At 35.4% G+C, this 12,591-nt stretch overlaps 1 protein-coding gene across 1 annotated transcript in view; it reads right to left on the bottom strand.

The window, feature by feature from the left end:
• Positions 1 to 765: 765 nt before the first annotated feature.
• The window catches only part of LOC121099750 (rho GTPase-activating protein 7-like), a 199,141-nt gene continuing 187,315 nt past the window's right edge, over positions 766 to 12,591 (bottom strand). The window contains exon 5 of the mRNA XM_040643173.1: positions 766 to 843. Within this exon, the coding sequence (XP_040499107.1) occupies positions 766 to 843 (78 nt within the window). The remainder of the gene's footprint in view (positions 844 to 12,591) is intronic.

Raw genomic sequence — 12,591 nt, 5'->3', positions numbered from 1 at the left:
AGTCATTTAAGTCATGTCATCTTTTAATGACACTATAAATTCTTAATACGACTCTTCGAAATCACAAACGTCTAATTTCTAAGTGATACGCTTCAAGTTTGGTAGTAAACCTTCAATCTGTTTTTTTTTTAAAGATTATTATATCATTATTACAATACATAAAACATAAAACAGTATTGAGGAAGATTAAAAGATTTTTTTAAAAGCTCCTGAATCTACCAATCCAAGTCTGATTTTTCACATTTCAACGTTTCTCATCAGTCCTTATCCATCTCCCATGATCCTGCTAAATAGTTATAAACATAGCACAGAGCATAGAAACATATTCTGATTTTCTCATATAATTGTTCATATTGCTTCAGAATTATATTTTTGATGGTGCGGCATCAGCTTTAAATAAGTACATCTTGTTCTCTGACTACTATATAAGCTACTTAAGATGACAAAATAAATCTTGATAATTATCGACAACTGATGTCCAAAGGCTGTTTCCCAGTACACTAAGCAACATCTAATTCTTTTCCTCAAGAAAAAAAAATTGTGGATATGGTTACAAGTAAGGCTACAAGAAGCATACATCTTATTCTAACATAAAGTAATGTTCTGTTAAGAAACCACATTTTTTTCTTACATTCTGAGCAAACCAAATTGATTTTTCAGGAATTCAATCATACCATTTGCTCAGAGATTGATGAGATTGCCCAGAGATTGATGAGATTTATACAATTTTAATATTTAATGAAATGTCTACATGAATATGGAATTTTATTTCAAAATAGGATGGAAAACATAACCAAATGTTGACTTACCAGCATTTTCCTTGTCTGAAATACCTGGAATTGCCTGGAAAAAAAAAGTCACAAAATTATATTATTACTAGAAAGAAATATCACAACATTATCAGGAACAAAATGAACGACCAAAAATGGAGCAAAAATTAAATAGAATCCAACAGCAGAAAAGTGAGCAGGCAGAGTTACTAACAGACATTTTTCCATATAAAGCAACCAGATGGCCAACAGGTACATGAACAGGTGCTCAACAGCCCTAATCATCAGGGAAATGCAGACCAAAATCACAATGAGATATTACCTCCCAACTGGGAAAATGGTCACTAAGAAAAAGACAAAAAATACATGTTGGCAAGGTGGTGAAGAAAAGGAAACCCTTGTGCACTGTTGGTGGGAGTGTAAACTGCACAGCCACTATGGAAAAACAGTATATCATTATTCACAAGAGCCTGGATATGGTCACAGCCTCAACGTCCATCAGTGAATGAATGGATAAAGAAGAGGTGGTATATATACAATGGAATATTAGGCATGAGAAAGAAGGAAATCCTGCCATTTGCAATAACATGGACCTTGAGGGCATTATGCTAAATGAAATAAGCCAGACAGAGAAAGACAAATGCTGCATGGTATCATTTATATGTGGAATTAAAAAAAAGTGAAACTTCTAGAGTCAGAGAGTAGAAAAGTTACAGGGGGCTGGAGAAATAGTGAAAATTTGGTAAAAGGGTATATAAACTCTCAGTTATAAGATGAACAAGGTCTGAGGATCTAATGTATAACATGGTGACTATAATTGATAACACTATATTGTATAATTAAAATCTGCTAAGAGAGTAGAACTTAAATCTTCTCACCAAAAGCAAACAAAAAACCAACAAACCAAAAAAACCCCCCAAAACCAGATAAACACAAGAAGTGATAAATGCGGTAATTAAGTGGAAATCCTTTTACAATGTATATGTATTCCAATCACCATGATATAAATTTTAAGTATCTTACAATTTTGTCAATTATACCTCAGTAAAGCTGAAAATAAAAATAAAAAATGAGAGTTGGGGAACTATCAGTAAAGTTACTAGATCCAGGTATAATAATTTTTAATCATCATGTAATTATTTTCTTCTCTGAAAACACATATTACCCTTAAAAAGATACTGGCAATAAATGAAACCAAAACATTCTTTGAATTTGGGTAGAATTCTTTGTCCTATTTTGTGAGACAGAAGAAGTAAATTGTCCGGTGATTTTCTGGGCATTTCAAATCTCTGCCCTCTCTCTCCAAGGCTCAGATTCCTCCTTTATTATTATTATCATTTTTTAAAAGATTTTTATTATCTATTTGAGAAGAAGAGAGAGAGAGAAGGAGCAGGGGGAGGAGCAGAGGGAGAGGCAGACTCCCTGTTCATCAGGTAGCTTGATGCGGGGCTCCATCCCAGGACCCTGGGATCATGACCTGAGCCGAAAGCAGATGCTTAACTGACTGAGCCACCCAGGCACCCTGAGATTCCTCCTTTATTAGATGGGGACAATCACATCTAATTCTTAAGGTTGCCGAAAGGACTAACTGTGGTAGCTTCGATAAAACATTTGAAATCTTACAGGTAACTGCTGTTACTATTTGTTTCTATGGGCATTGGGACAATGGGTCAATTTACTGATAGGCATGGTCTAGAAGTTCCATTCCCAGCAACTATCATCTATCACTACCATTGCTTAAAAAATAGAATTCAGAAGGAGATGTTTTCAAGAGACTTTAACGTATAATTGTCTAGTTCTACTATCAGGGGATATTCTAAAATAAATTAAGGAAGTTGAACTTCTGGTTCCCATTCACCTCAGTTATTCGTGTTTATAATATTGTGAACATAAAGGTATTAACTTGTATTGGAAGGCTTCAATCCATCTGACCCACTGGGATTTGATACCTTCTACTCCAAACCACTGACCAAACAGGATGTCTACAACTGACATCTCTCCTTCTCTTCAGAGACAAAGTCCTCAGAGTTGGGGTTAAGAAAAGTAGGCTAAAATGGGTAAATAATTTTGTTGCATGTGCGTGCGTGTGCGCATGTACGTGCGTGTGCACATGTGTGTGTGTGTGTGTGTGTGAGAGAGAGAGAGAGAGAGAGGGAGATAGAGAGAGAGAGAGGAGGGAGGGAGGGAGGAAGGGGAAAGTTCACATGCATCTCAATTGCAGATAAGCCTAAGGAAATAGCATTGATCTTCATTTCCAGAAATATCAAATATCAAGATACCTGTATCTTTGTGAGATATTGATTACTGCTGAGATCCTCACTTTTGGAACTTAGAGAATTTGGTGATTGATGCAATTTTCAAATAAGAGGCAAATCTCTCTATGGGTAAAAAATAGAGGAGGTTTTTATTTTGGCAAGATTAATCCACAGTGAAGGTATATTTTGACTTAATTTCTATCTACATTTAGTTGTTTACTTCTTGTTTTCTGAATGTGGATGCTGACTCTGCATCCTGGCAAAGGTGCAGCTGTGAGGAGACTATCAGGTGAGAAAAAGGCAGAATGGAGGGTCATGTCCAGAGACCAGAGTATCAAAGGGATTGCACAGGCTTTAAGTATCTTCCTCAGCATCCTTTCACTTATAGATGGGTCATCTATTTTTCCTTTCCTTCAAGAAGAACTGCTGTGATTCTACTCTATAGAAAAGCTGTTTCCCCCTTTACAGGAAAATTATCACATGGTTTTGGTGATATTTGCTGACTTCTTATGTAAGTTTTTTGAGAAGGGTTTAAAAATGGACTTAAATTTGGGTACCTGGGTGGCTCAGTTGGTTGAGGATCTAGCCCTTGATTTTGGTTCAGGTCATGGTCTCAGGGTTGTGAGATTGAGACCCCCCTCAACAGTCTCCTCACAGAACATGCAGACTGCTTAGGATTTCCTCTCCCTCTCCCCTCTGCCACCTCCCTCCACTCATGCTGCTCACTCTCCTCTCTCTCTCAAAAAAATAAAATAATAAAATAAAATAAAATAAAATAAAATAAAATAAAAATAAATAAATAAATGGACTTAAATTCACACTATATATTTTAAGCTTACCCCTGGATTTCTTCCCTGACTGGAGATGAGGTCTTTCAAATTAAATTTTCTCTTCTGTGACAAGCAAATAAACAAGAAAACAAAATTGAAACCCTTCCATTGACAAGATTGTAAAGGCTGGTGATACGCAGTTAAAAGATGTTCATGGAGAATGTGCCTCAGAAGGAAATAGCAAACACTTACTAGGTTCTGAATAGGGACAAGGCACAGTTTTAAGCTTTTGCCTGCATAAACTCACTGAATCCTTAGAATAACCCACGGAGTCCTGGAAAGGGAAGTAACTTTTGTGAGGTCACCGTCGGTGATAGAAGCCAGGATACAACCACCGGCATGCTGGCCTCTGAGGTCAAGACTAGCTTCAAAATACTAATCAGAGTCTTTTTGAAACAAGAGAAGAAAAATTTGGAGAGATTCCATGATAAAATATTGACTGAGATCACAAAATATCTATGCAGGAATACCTGTATGAGATATTTAGAAATTATCTAACTAAGTTCTCTCTTCTTATAGCCAAGGCATTTAAACAAATTGAATGTCTTGCCCCAAATCACAGGTTGACCAGCGACAGGCCTTTTCCATATTTTGTTCTATTTGATAGCGAAGTGTGTTACTGAGCACGTGTAAGTAAATATTTAATAAAAATGTTAAGCAATGAGTTGTGCTACAAGGCAAAAATATTTTAGCCTCCATGTAGCCAATGCCAATTACTTCAGAATCTCACCACGTTCTGTATGAGTCTTTAAGCCACCAAGGCTCATTTCCATGAAATAACTACATGATGTGGAGGCAGGAAAGTCAAAGTTTCATGCACCCAGAATTTTATAACTGCCTTTTCAAAGTAAAACCACGCAGTCCACAGCTGAATGTCTCTCAGCTGATTTATCTTCGAATTTGAGGGAGAATTTTCTCTCTAGAAAAGGTTTATAAATAAATTTTTAAAATGCTGACACTCCATTTTCAGTTAATTAAAGCTATTTGTTGATTCCTAAATTACATGCCTCACATTATCCTATGTATGGAAACCCTTGGCAAAGTGTTCCTTCTTTGTGGAATTCACAATCCAGTTGAAGAGGGTACATGAAAGACAGAAGAGTTCCATACAGTGGGTGCTCAAGGGCAATGATTAGCACCATCACTGGTGTGACATCAAAAGCAGTGAGAAGACAGCTGATAATTAGGACCACCCAGGTGGAAATGGAATGGTTTTCTAGGGCACTGAACCCTTCGGAAGGAGACGTTGGTCCAAAGATTCTTTTTGCTTTTGACTTCAGAGAAGAGGCATGGCTAGATTTGGTCTTGAGTTTCTGTAGTATCATATCTGTTCCTGCTCTTGGAACAAGAGTCCATGCAAGGTGGCTGCATAGTCTGGTATAGAGTAAGTGTTCATCAAACATTTGTGGAATTAAAGTACCAAATACATATTCATATATACAGTTTAAATAACATGTATGACTGTTGCTTATGAGAAAGCTCCTATAAAAAGCGTATTTTTGAATTCATTAGGGGTTTTTGTTAATAGTTGCCATATGTTTCATTTGAACTGTATCCTCAGGAAGTGATTTAACATTTCTGGCAATAAAGCAATTAAATAGGATTTTCCTGCTGCCCATATGGGTTCGCTGTAACTTCATATTTTCTTCTCTCATTTCTTAACGGAACAAAGGGAAGTCTACTAATAACTTCCAAATGAGAGAAGAAAATCATTTTTGGTCTTGTTATTTTTCTTTGTGATATTCAAATGATAGGATGACAATCTTAAATATTTTTTTAATGGCTGTACTGACCCTCCAGCAGTTTCTTACAAGTAAAGATTTTCATTTAAGTTGATCTGTTAAGGTGTTTTATAATTGAATTTTAAAAAGCCATTAAAGAGAAAGCTTTTTAGGAAAAGGGGAGAAAAAAATTCTCTTTCTCTTAACGAGGTCTTTTAAAGCTGTGTGTGGGAGCTTAGTCTGTGCGTATGTCTGTTTATGTTTTTGACGTGAAACATGGTTAGAGGAAATGCTGGTTTTGACATGCCTTCCGGAAATGTTGTAGACATATGTTGATTCTTTTGGTCTGCTGCTAGAATGACTTTCTGCACTTACAGGAGGGACCTCAGCTGGACACCTTTTAAGAACTTACACCAGTGACACAGAAGCTGCTAACAAACAGTCACATAATAGATGTCATATCTGAATTCATTTTTGTGCACTGACAGTTTGTTGATGTAATTTCTTCTTGATGATTTTAGTTGGAAATTGAGGATGATTTTTCCTCTTTAATGTGCTGTTTTCATTAATATGCTATGTCCCTCACTCATATAAATTACTTTTTCTCTTAGTTCTTTGGAATCAGAACCAGAGAATACTACTGTTAAGAAGGCTCTTTGAAAGCCAATCTTTCAATCAATGGGCAGCGAGGATAGACTGAAAGATCCTACTCATGTTCTAGGAAGGGATTTTTTTTTTTTTTTGTCCTGCAGGAAACAACAAAGCACTACCATGTATTTTGCATTTACTCTCTATATAGGCAGCACTTGTTTTGCATATCTTATTAGACATGTTCACACAGAAATGTCTAGGATATTCTGTTTTGTTTTATAGGAATTATCTTCATTTGCCTTTTAAAAAATGGCAAGAATCAGGGCAAAGTAATTTATTCCTTTCCCTTAAAAACATTCACTTTTGTTCCCACAAAAATATTTTACAGACAAATTTCAAAACGGGTAATTATGTCCTTAGAAATTGCAGGAAAACATCCCCCAGTGAAGGAATAGCCGCTAACTCAGACGAGGGCACAAGAGCCCATTGAGGGCACAATGGGCAACAGGAAGAGTTTGGAGATTTATATTTTGGGAAAGACATGAAAGACTATATAAAGAAAAAGAAGGTACATTGAAAAATGGGTTTGTTTACATCTCTTTATTTAAAGACTCTTTTGAAATCAGTCCAGTCTGTGATATTGTTAACTAGTCAATGATTTCTATTTGATCCCACTTGAACAAAGAAGTTCATTGAAAAGCTGTGTCTGATTGGCAATCTGATATCATCTGTTTTGGTTTACAAAGTATTTCTCTAGTTTTGACAGTCATCATTCTTTTATTAAAAATACAGGCTCTTCACGGTGGAAGGGACTTAGATATCATTTAGTTGTGTTTCCCAAACTACTCTGAATACCACCTTTTCAACCTTAACTACATACATGTATCTTATAAATTATTTGTTTAATAAAATTTAAATATTAAATTTAAATAAATATCTTTTTTTTCCTTGTTCTAAATAACAAAAGTGAAATACATGAATTTATGGGTTTGAATTTTGGGTTATATTATTTATAATACACATGAAAAGAACTATTAAAACTTAAAATATTTATCCCTGTATCAGCTGATGTTCACCAGTAGTCTATGTATCCATATGTTGGGAAACACTGATCTAGTTCTTTCTCTGTCACTTTGCCTATAAGGATGTTGAGATCCAGAGAGATTAATGATTTAGTCGATGTTACAGACCTTAAGTTGGCCAACTGGAGATTAGAGTAGAATCTGGGTCTTAAAGCACTGTCTACTATACCTTTATTCATAAGACTGGTAAAGTCAAACATCACAAGGTTTTCCCTCTTGCATGCATAATTTCAATTTAACTTCGTTTCTGAATCATTCAATGGAAGATAAAGGAAATTCAGTTACAGTGGAAGAGACAATGTGCTAGTATGAGGACTGTCGTCAGGGTACACATATATGTGACCAAAGTGAAATAAATGCATACATAATTACCCGAGAAATGTAATTGTGTATCCTTATTTCCAAAAAGAATTTGACATGTCTTATTTAATGAAAGTTGTCAGCCATACTGAGGAATCTTTTATTTTTTTTGGCCAACATCACTGACTCTGTCTATATATAGGTTTGCAGACTGAAACCATGGTTTCATCTATATTCTATGGTGTAGAAATTTGAGGCCTTAGCTTAAAATAGTTGTGTAAGCGTTTAAGCAAACACTAAGTTGATTCTTAAGGGATGCTTTGGTGCTTTTCACTCCTTTGAGCAGAGGTGGGATGACTCTCTGGATAAAAATGTAAGCTGGACTTCCAACCTTAATTTTTTTATTTTTTATTTTTTTTTAAAGATTTATTTGAGAGAGGGAGAGAGCAAGTGAGCAGGGGGGTGAGAGGCAGAGGAAGAGGGAGAGAGAGAATCTCAAGCAGACTCCTCGTTTAGCGCTGAGCCCCACAAGGGGGTTGTCATGGGGCTTGAAATGGGACTCTACTTGCCACTCTATCTAATGAATCCCACCACCCTGAGATCATGACCTGAACCAAAATCAAGCATTGGACACTTACTATTTCCAATAAATCACTGATTAAGATATTATTCATGGCAGAACTCAATATCCTTTAGATAACATATTCATGTTATAAATTCTTTTCAAAATTTAACAAGTCATGTCTCCCTCCCCAATTGTAATTATGAAAGTTCAGTACTAAATGCAATGTTTAATTGAAGTAACCATTTTGGTATAATCGCTTTACCTTTTACATGGTTTTATATAATTTCGATATTTTATTAATCCTACTTTGTGACTCTTGCTGTAAGTTGCTCTATTTTTGTGAATTTTTAAGTTATATATTCTAAAACATCTGATTTTATGCTCAACCTTAGTGATTCTGGAAAAATAATTGTTGCTGAAGTACCTGAATAGGTTCATAAATTTTGCTAGAAAATTTGCATTATTTCTTCCTTCTTGGATATTTGCAACTTCTTCAAAAATCAATTTGTAAGTTCTTACAAAAGTATTCTTTTACTCTTTGGTACAGTGATTTGCATATGGTAGCCTTTTAGAAATACTGATTATTCAAAGAAGCTTTGTTTTTTTTTTAGAGTCTGGTTAATGAAAGTTCACAGTTAAGGAGCACCATAGACATGTAGACTTATTTTCAGTAAAGATGATATTCAAGATAGGTGACTTATTCAGGGAGCAATTGACTCAGAATGGCTGTTTATTTTTCTTGGTGGACAACGTTATAACCAGCAATTCATCTGCTCCTCAGTGCTAAATGTGTGCCCTTTACTCCCCCTGGTATCCCTCATAATGGATTTTTTCATTTTGTCCATGTCCTCATTTTTCTAGCCTGAGTCATAGTTTTTTGCTGGTGCAACCCTCCTTCTCTCTGTATCTGATGGGCACTACAAAGGCAACTGGCTCTGCTAAAATTTATTACTATACCACTGTTTTCCTTAAAATGCTTTAATGATGACCTTTTCCCCACTCCCTTCCTGGAATGCCTGGCCATTAGTCATGTGCTCTGAGATTCTCATCCTCTTCTGCCTCGTTCTAGCCACTCAGTTAATAGACACACACATTAAGTATCCACTGTATGCACAGCCCTTTACTGCCTGCTGTGGTGGAAGTAAATGAAATAAAAAGATATGCTGTAAAAATAAATAATTACGAATTCAAGACTGAAGTCTAAAATAGAAAATCAGAGCTAAGATATCAACAAGTACTAGGTTCCTCGCTGCTACAGATTGGCTCTGTGACTTTGGACAAGTTTCTAGAACTCTCTGAATTCAGTTTCCTCATCTCTAAATAGAGGGTAGAAATAATATCTACATCTCAGGGCTATTTGTGATGATTCAATGACATACTGCACAAAAGAGGATTATCACTGTACTTGCCCAAATGTTCCCTAAGTGTAAACTATTCCTATTGTTGGGTTTGTTATTATGATAAAAAAAAGTAACTACATATTCATTCTGAAATAATGCAAAGAAGCATAGGTTATCTGTCTCTGCTTCTTCCACTTCCTTCTGTCAATTAACTTGTTTCTCCTCAGGTACATTCCTCCTTTACTTACTTTGAACTATTTATAATTATTTTCTGTGTTATTTTGAAAGAAATACTTCTCCTTTTTTTGGTCAGCTACTTCAAGTTTTTATGCAGTTTGGAAGCTATCATCCTCAAGCCCTCACCCTTAATTTGGAGTCTGTCACCAACTGTTACTAGATAGGTCTATTCTTGGTCCCCTTAGGTGTCAACAAGTAACACTATTCTTCTTGAGTCCTTACACTGAGGAACAGGCTCCCAGTTCTGCAACCTTGAGCAGCAGGGCTTAAGGGCATATGTGCAAGTCATAACTGTATCAGAAAATGTAGAATATTTGTCTGCTGCACTTGTGGGACCTTTCAGTGACCTCTGAACTATAGGAGATATGTCAGGCCACCACTCTCATTCAACAGGAACTCTTAATGGGATTGATCACTTACTGAACTTCCTTGAACTCAAATGAATTCCATACGTGATTCAGAAACTATTGGAGATACAGATAGATAATATTATACATAATATATATATATTATATATTGTATAATGTATAACATTAATATTGGTTAATAGACTGATAAAAGTATAGAGGTAAACATACACTAATAATGAAGTAGCAGAATAAAAGCAGTAATTGGTCCTATTTACATTGTACCAAAAAGAATTAAATCCCTAGGAATAAAGTTAACAAAGGAGGTGAAAGACCTGTACTCTGAAAACTATAAAACACTGGAAAGAAACTGAAGACAACACAAAGAAATGGAAAGATATTCCATGCTCACAGATTGGGAGAACAAATACTGTTAAAATGTCCCTACTACCCAAAACAATCTATAGATTCAGTGCAATTCCTATCAAAATACCAACAGCATTTTCCACAAAACTAGAATAGATAATCCTAAAATTTGTATGGAACCAGAAAATATCCTGAATAGCCAAAGAAACCTTGAAAAAGAACAAAACTGAAGGTATCATAATTCCAGATTTCAAGGTATACTACAAAGCTGTAGTAATCAAAAAAGTATGGTACTAGCACAAAAATAGATGCATAGAGAAATAGAACAGAATAGGTAGCCCAGAAATAAACCCACGATTATATGGTCAATTAATCACCAACAAAGGAGGCAAGAATATGCAACGGGGAAAAGATGGTCTTTTCAATAAATGGTGCTGGGAAAACTGGACAACTACATGCAAAAGAATAAAAGTAGACCACTTTCTTACATCATACACAAAAATAAACTCAAAATGGATAAGAACTTACATGTGAGACCTGATGTCATAAAAATTGTAGAAGAAAGCACAGGCAGTAATTTCTCTGACATTGGTAGTGGCAACATTTTTCTAGACATGTCTCCCCAGGCAAGGGAAACAAAAGCAAAAATAAACTACTGGGACTATATCAAAAGGAAAAGATTCTGCACAGCAAAGGAAACCATCAACAACACTAAAAGTCAACCTACAGAAAGAGAGAAGATACTTGCAAATGAAATATCCAAAGAAGAGTTACTATCCAAAATATATAAAAAACATATACAACTTAACACCAAAGAAACCAAATAATCCAATTAAAAAATGGACAGAAGACATGAACACACATTTCTCCAAAGAAGACACACAGATGGCCAACAGATACATGAAAAGATGCTCAACATCACTCATCATCAGGGAAGTGCAAATCAAAACCACAATAAGATATCACCTCACACCTGTGAGAATGGTTAGAATTAAAAACACAAGAAACAACAAGTGTTGGGGAGGATGTAGAGAAAAAGGAACCCTCATGCACTGTTGGCGGGAATGCAAACTGGTGTGGCCACTGTGGAAAACAGTATGGAGGTTCCTCAAAATATTAAAAATAGAATTACCATATGATCCACTAATTCCACTACTGGGTATTTACCCAAAGAATATGAAAACTCTAATTCACAAAGATATATGTACCTCTATGCTTATTGTATATCATTATTTATAATAGCCAAATTATGAAAGCAAGTGTCCAACAGTAGGTGAATGGATAAAGATGTATATATACACATATACATACACATACATATACATACATACAATGGAATATTACTAAGCCATAAAAAAGAATGAAATTTTGCCATTTGCAACAACATGGATGGATCTAGAGGGTATAATGCTATATGAAATAAGTCTGTCAGAGAAAGACAAATACCATATGATTTTACTCATATGTGGAATTAAAGAAACAAAACAAAGAAAAAGGAGACAAATTAAAAAAAATAAGACCATTAACTACAGAGAACAAACTGATGGTTACCAGAGGGGAGTTTGGTGGGGGGATGGATGAAACAGGTGAAGGGGATTAAGAGTACACTTATTGTAGGGGTGCCTGGATGGCTCAGTTGGTGAAGCGTCTAACTCTTGATTTCCTCTCAGGTCATGCTCTCAGGGTTGTGAGACTAAACCCCACGTTGGGCTCCTCACTGGGTGTGGAGCCTGCTTAAAATTCTCTCTTTCCCTTTCCCTCTGACCCTCCACCCCCAGTCATTCTCTCTCTAAAATAAAAACCTTAAAAAAAAAAGTACTCTTATTGTGATGAGCACTGAGTAATGTATAGAATTGTTATATCACCTGAAACTAATTGTACACCTGAAACTAATATAACACTGTATTCATTATACTGTTTCAATTATACTGGAATTAAAAAAAGGTATAGAGGCAAAGTATTTGTTAATGGTTTAACATAGAATTTCATATAATATCTATCTTATAAATAATTTGCATTATGAATTTATTTGTTGTATTTTAACGTAGTCTCTTAGAAGTCTGGGAGATAAGGAAGCATTTCGCTCATACCCCACCTTGACTGGGTTAGTTACTACGTTATATCCCAAAATAAGTTTAGCTTCATGTCAATAATTCAATGCCTACATGTTCACCTATATTACCCCAA

The sequence above is a fragment of the Ursus maritimus genome, unplaced genomic scaffold, assembly GCF_017311325.1.
Source record: "Ursus maritimus isolate PB19 unplaced genomic scaffold, ASM1731132v1 scaffold_28, whole genome shotgun sequence".
Lineage (NCBI taxonomy): Eukaryota > Metazoa > Chordata > Mammalia > Carnivora > Ursidae > Ursus > Ursus maritimus.
Note: the sequence above shows the minus strand (reverse complement) of the source record. Positions and strands in the feature narration are given on the sequence as shown.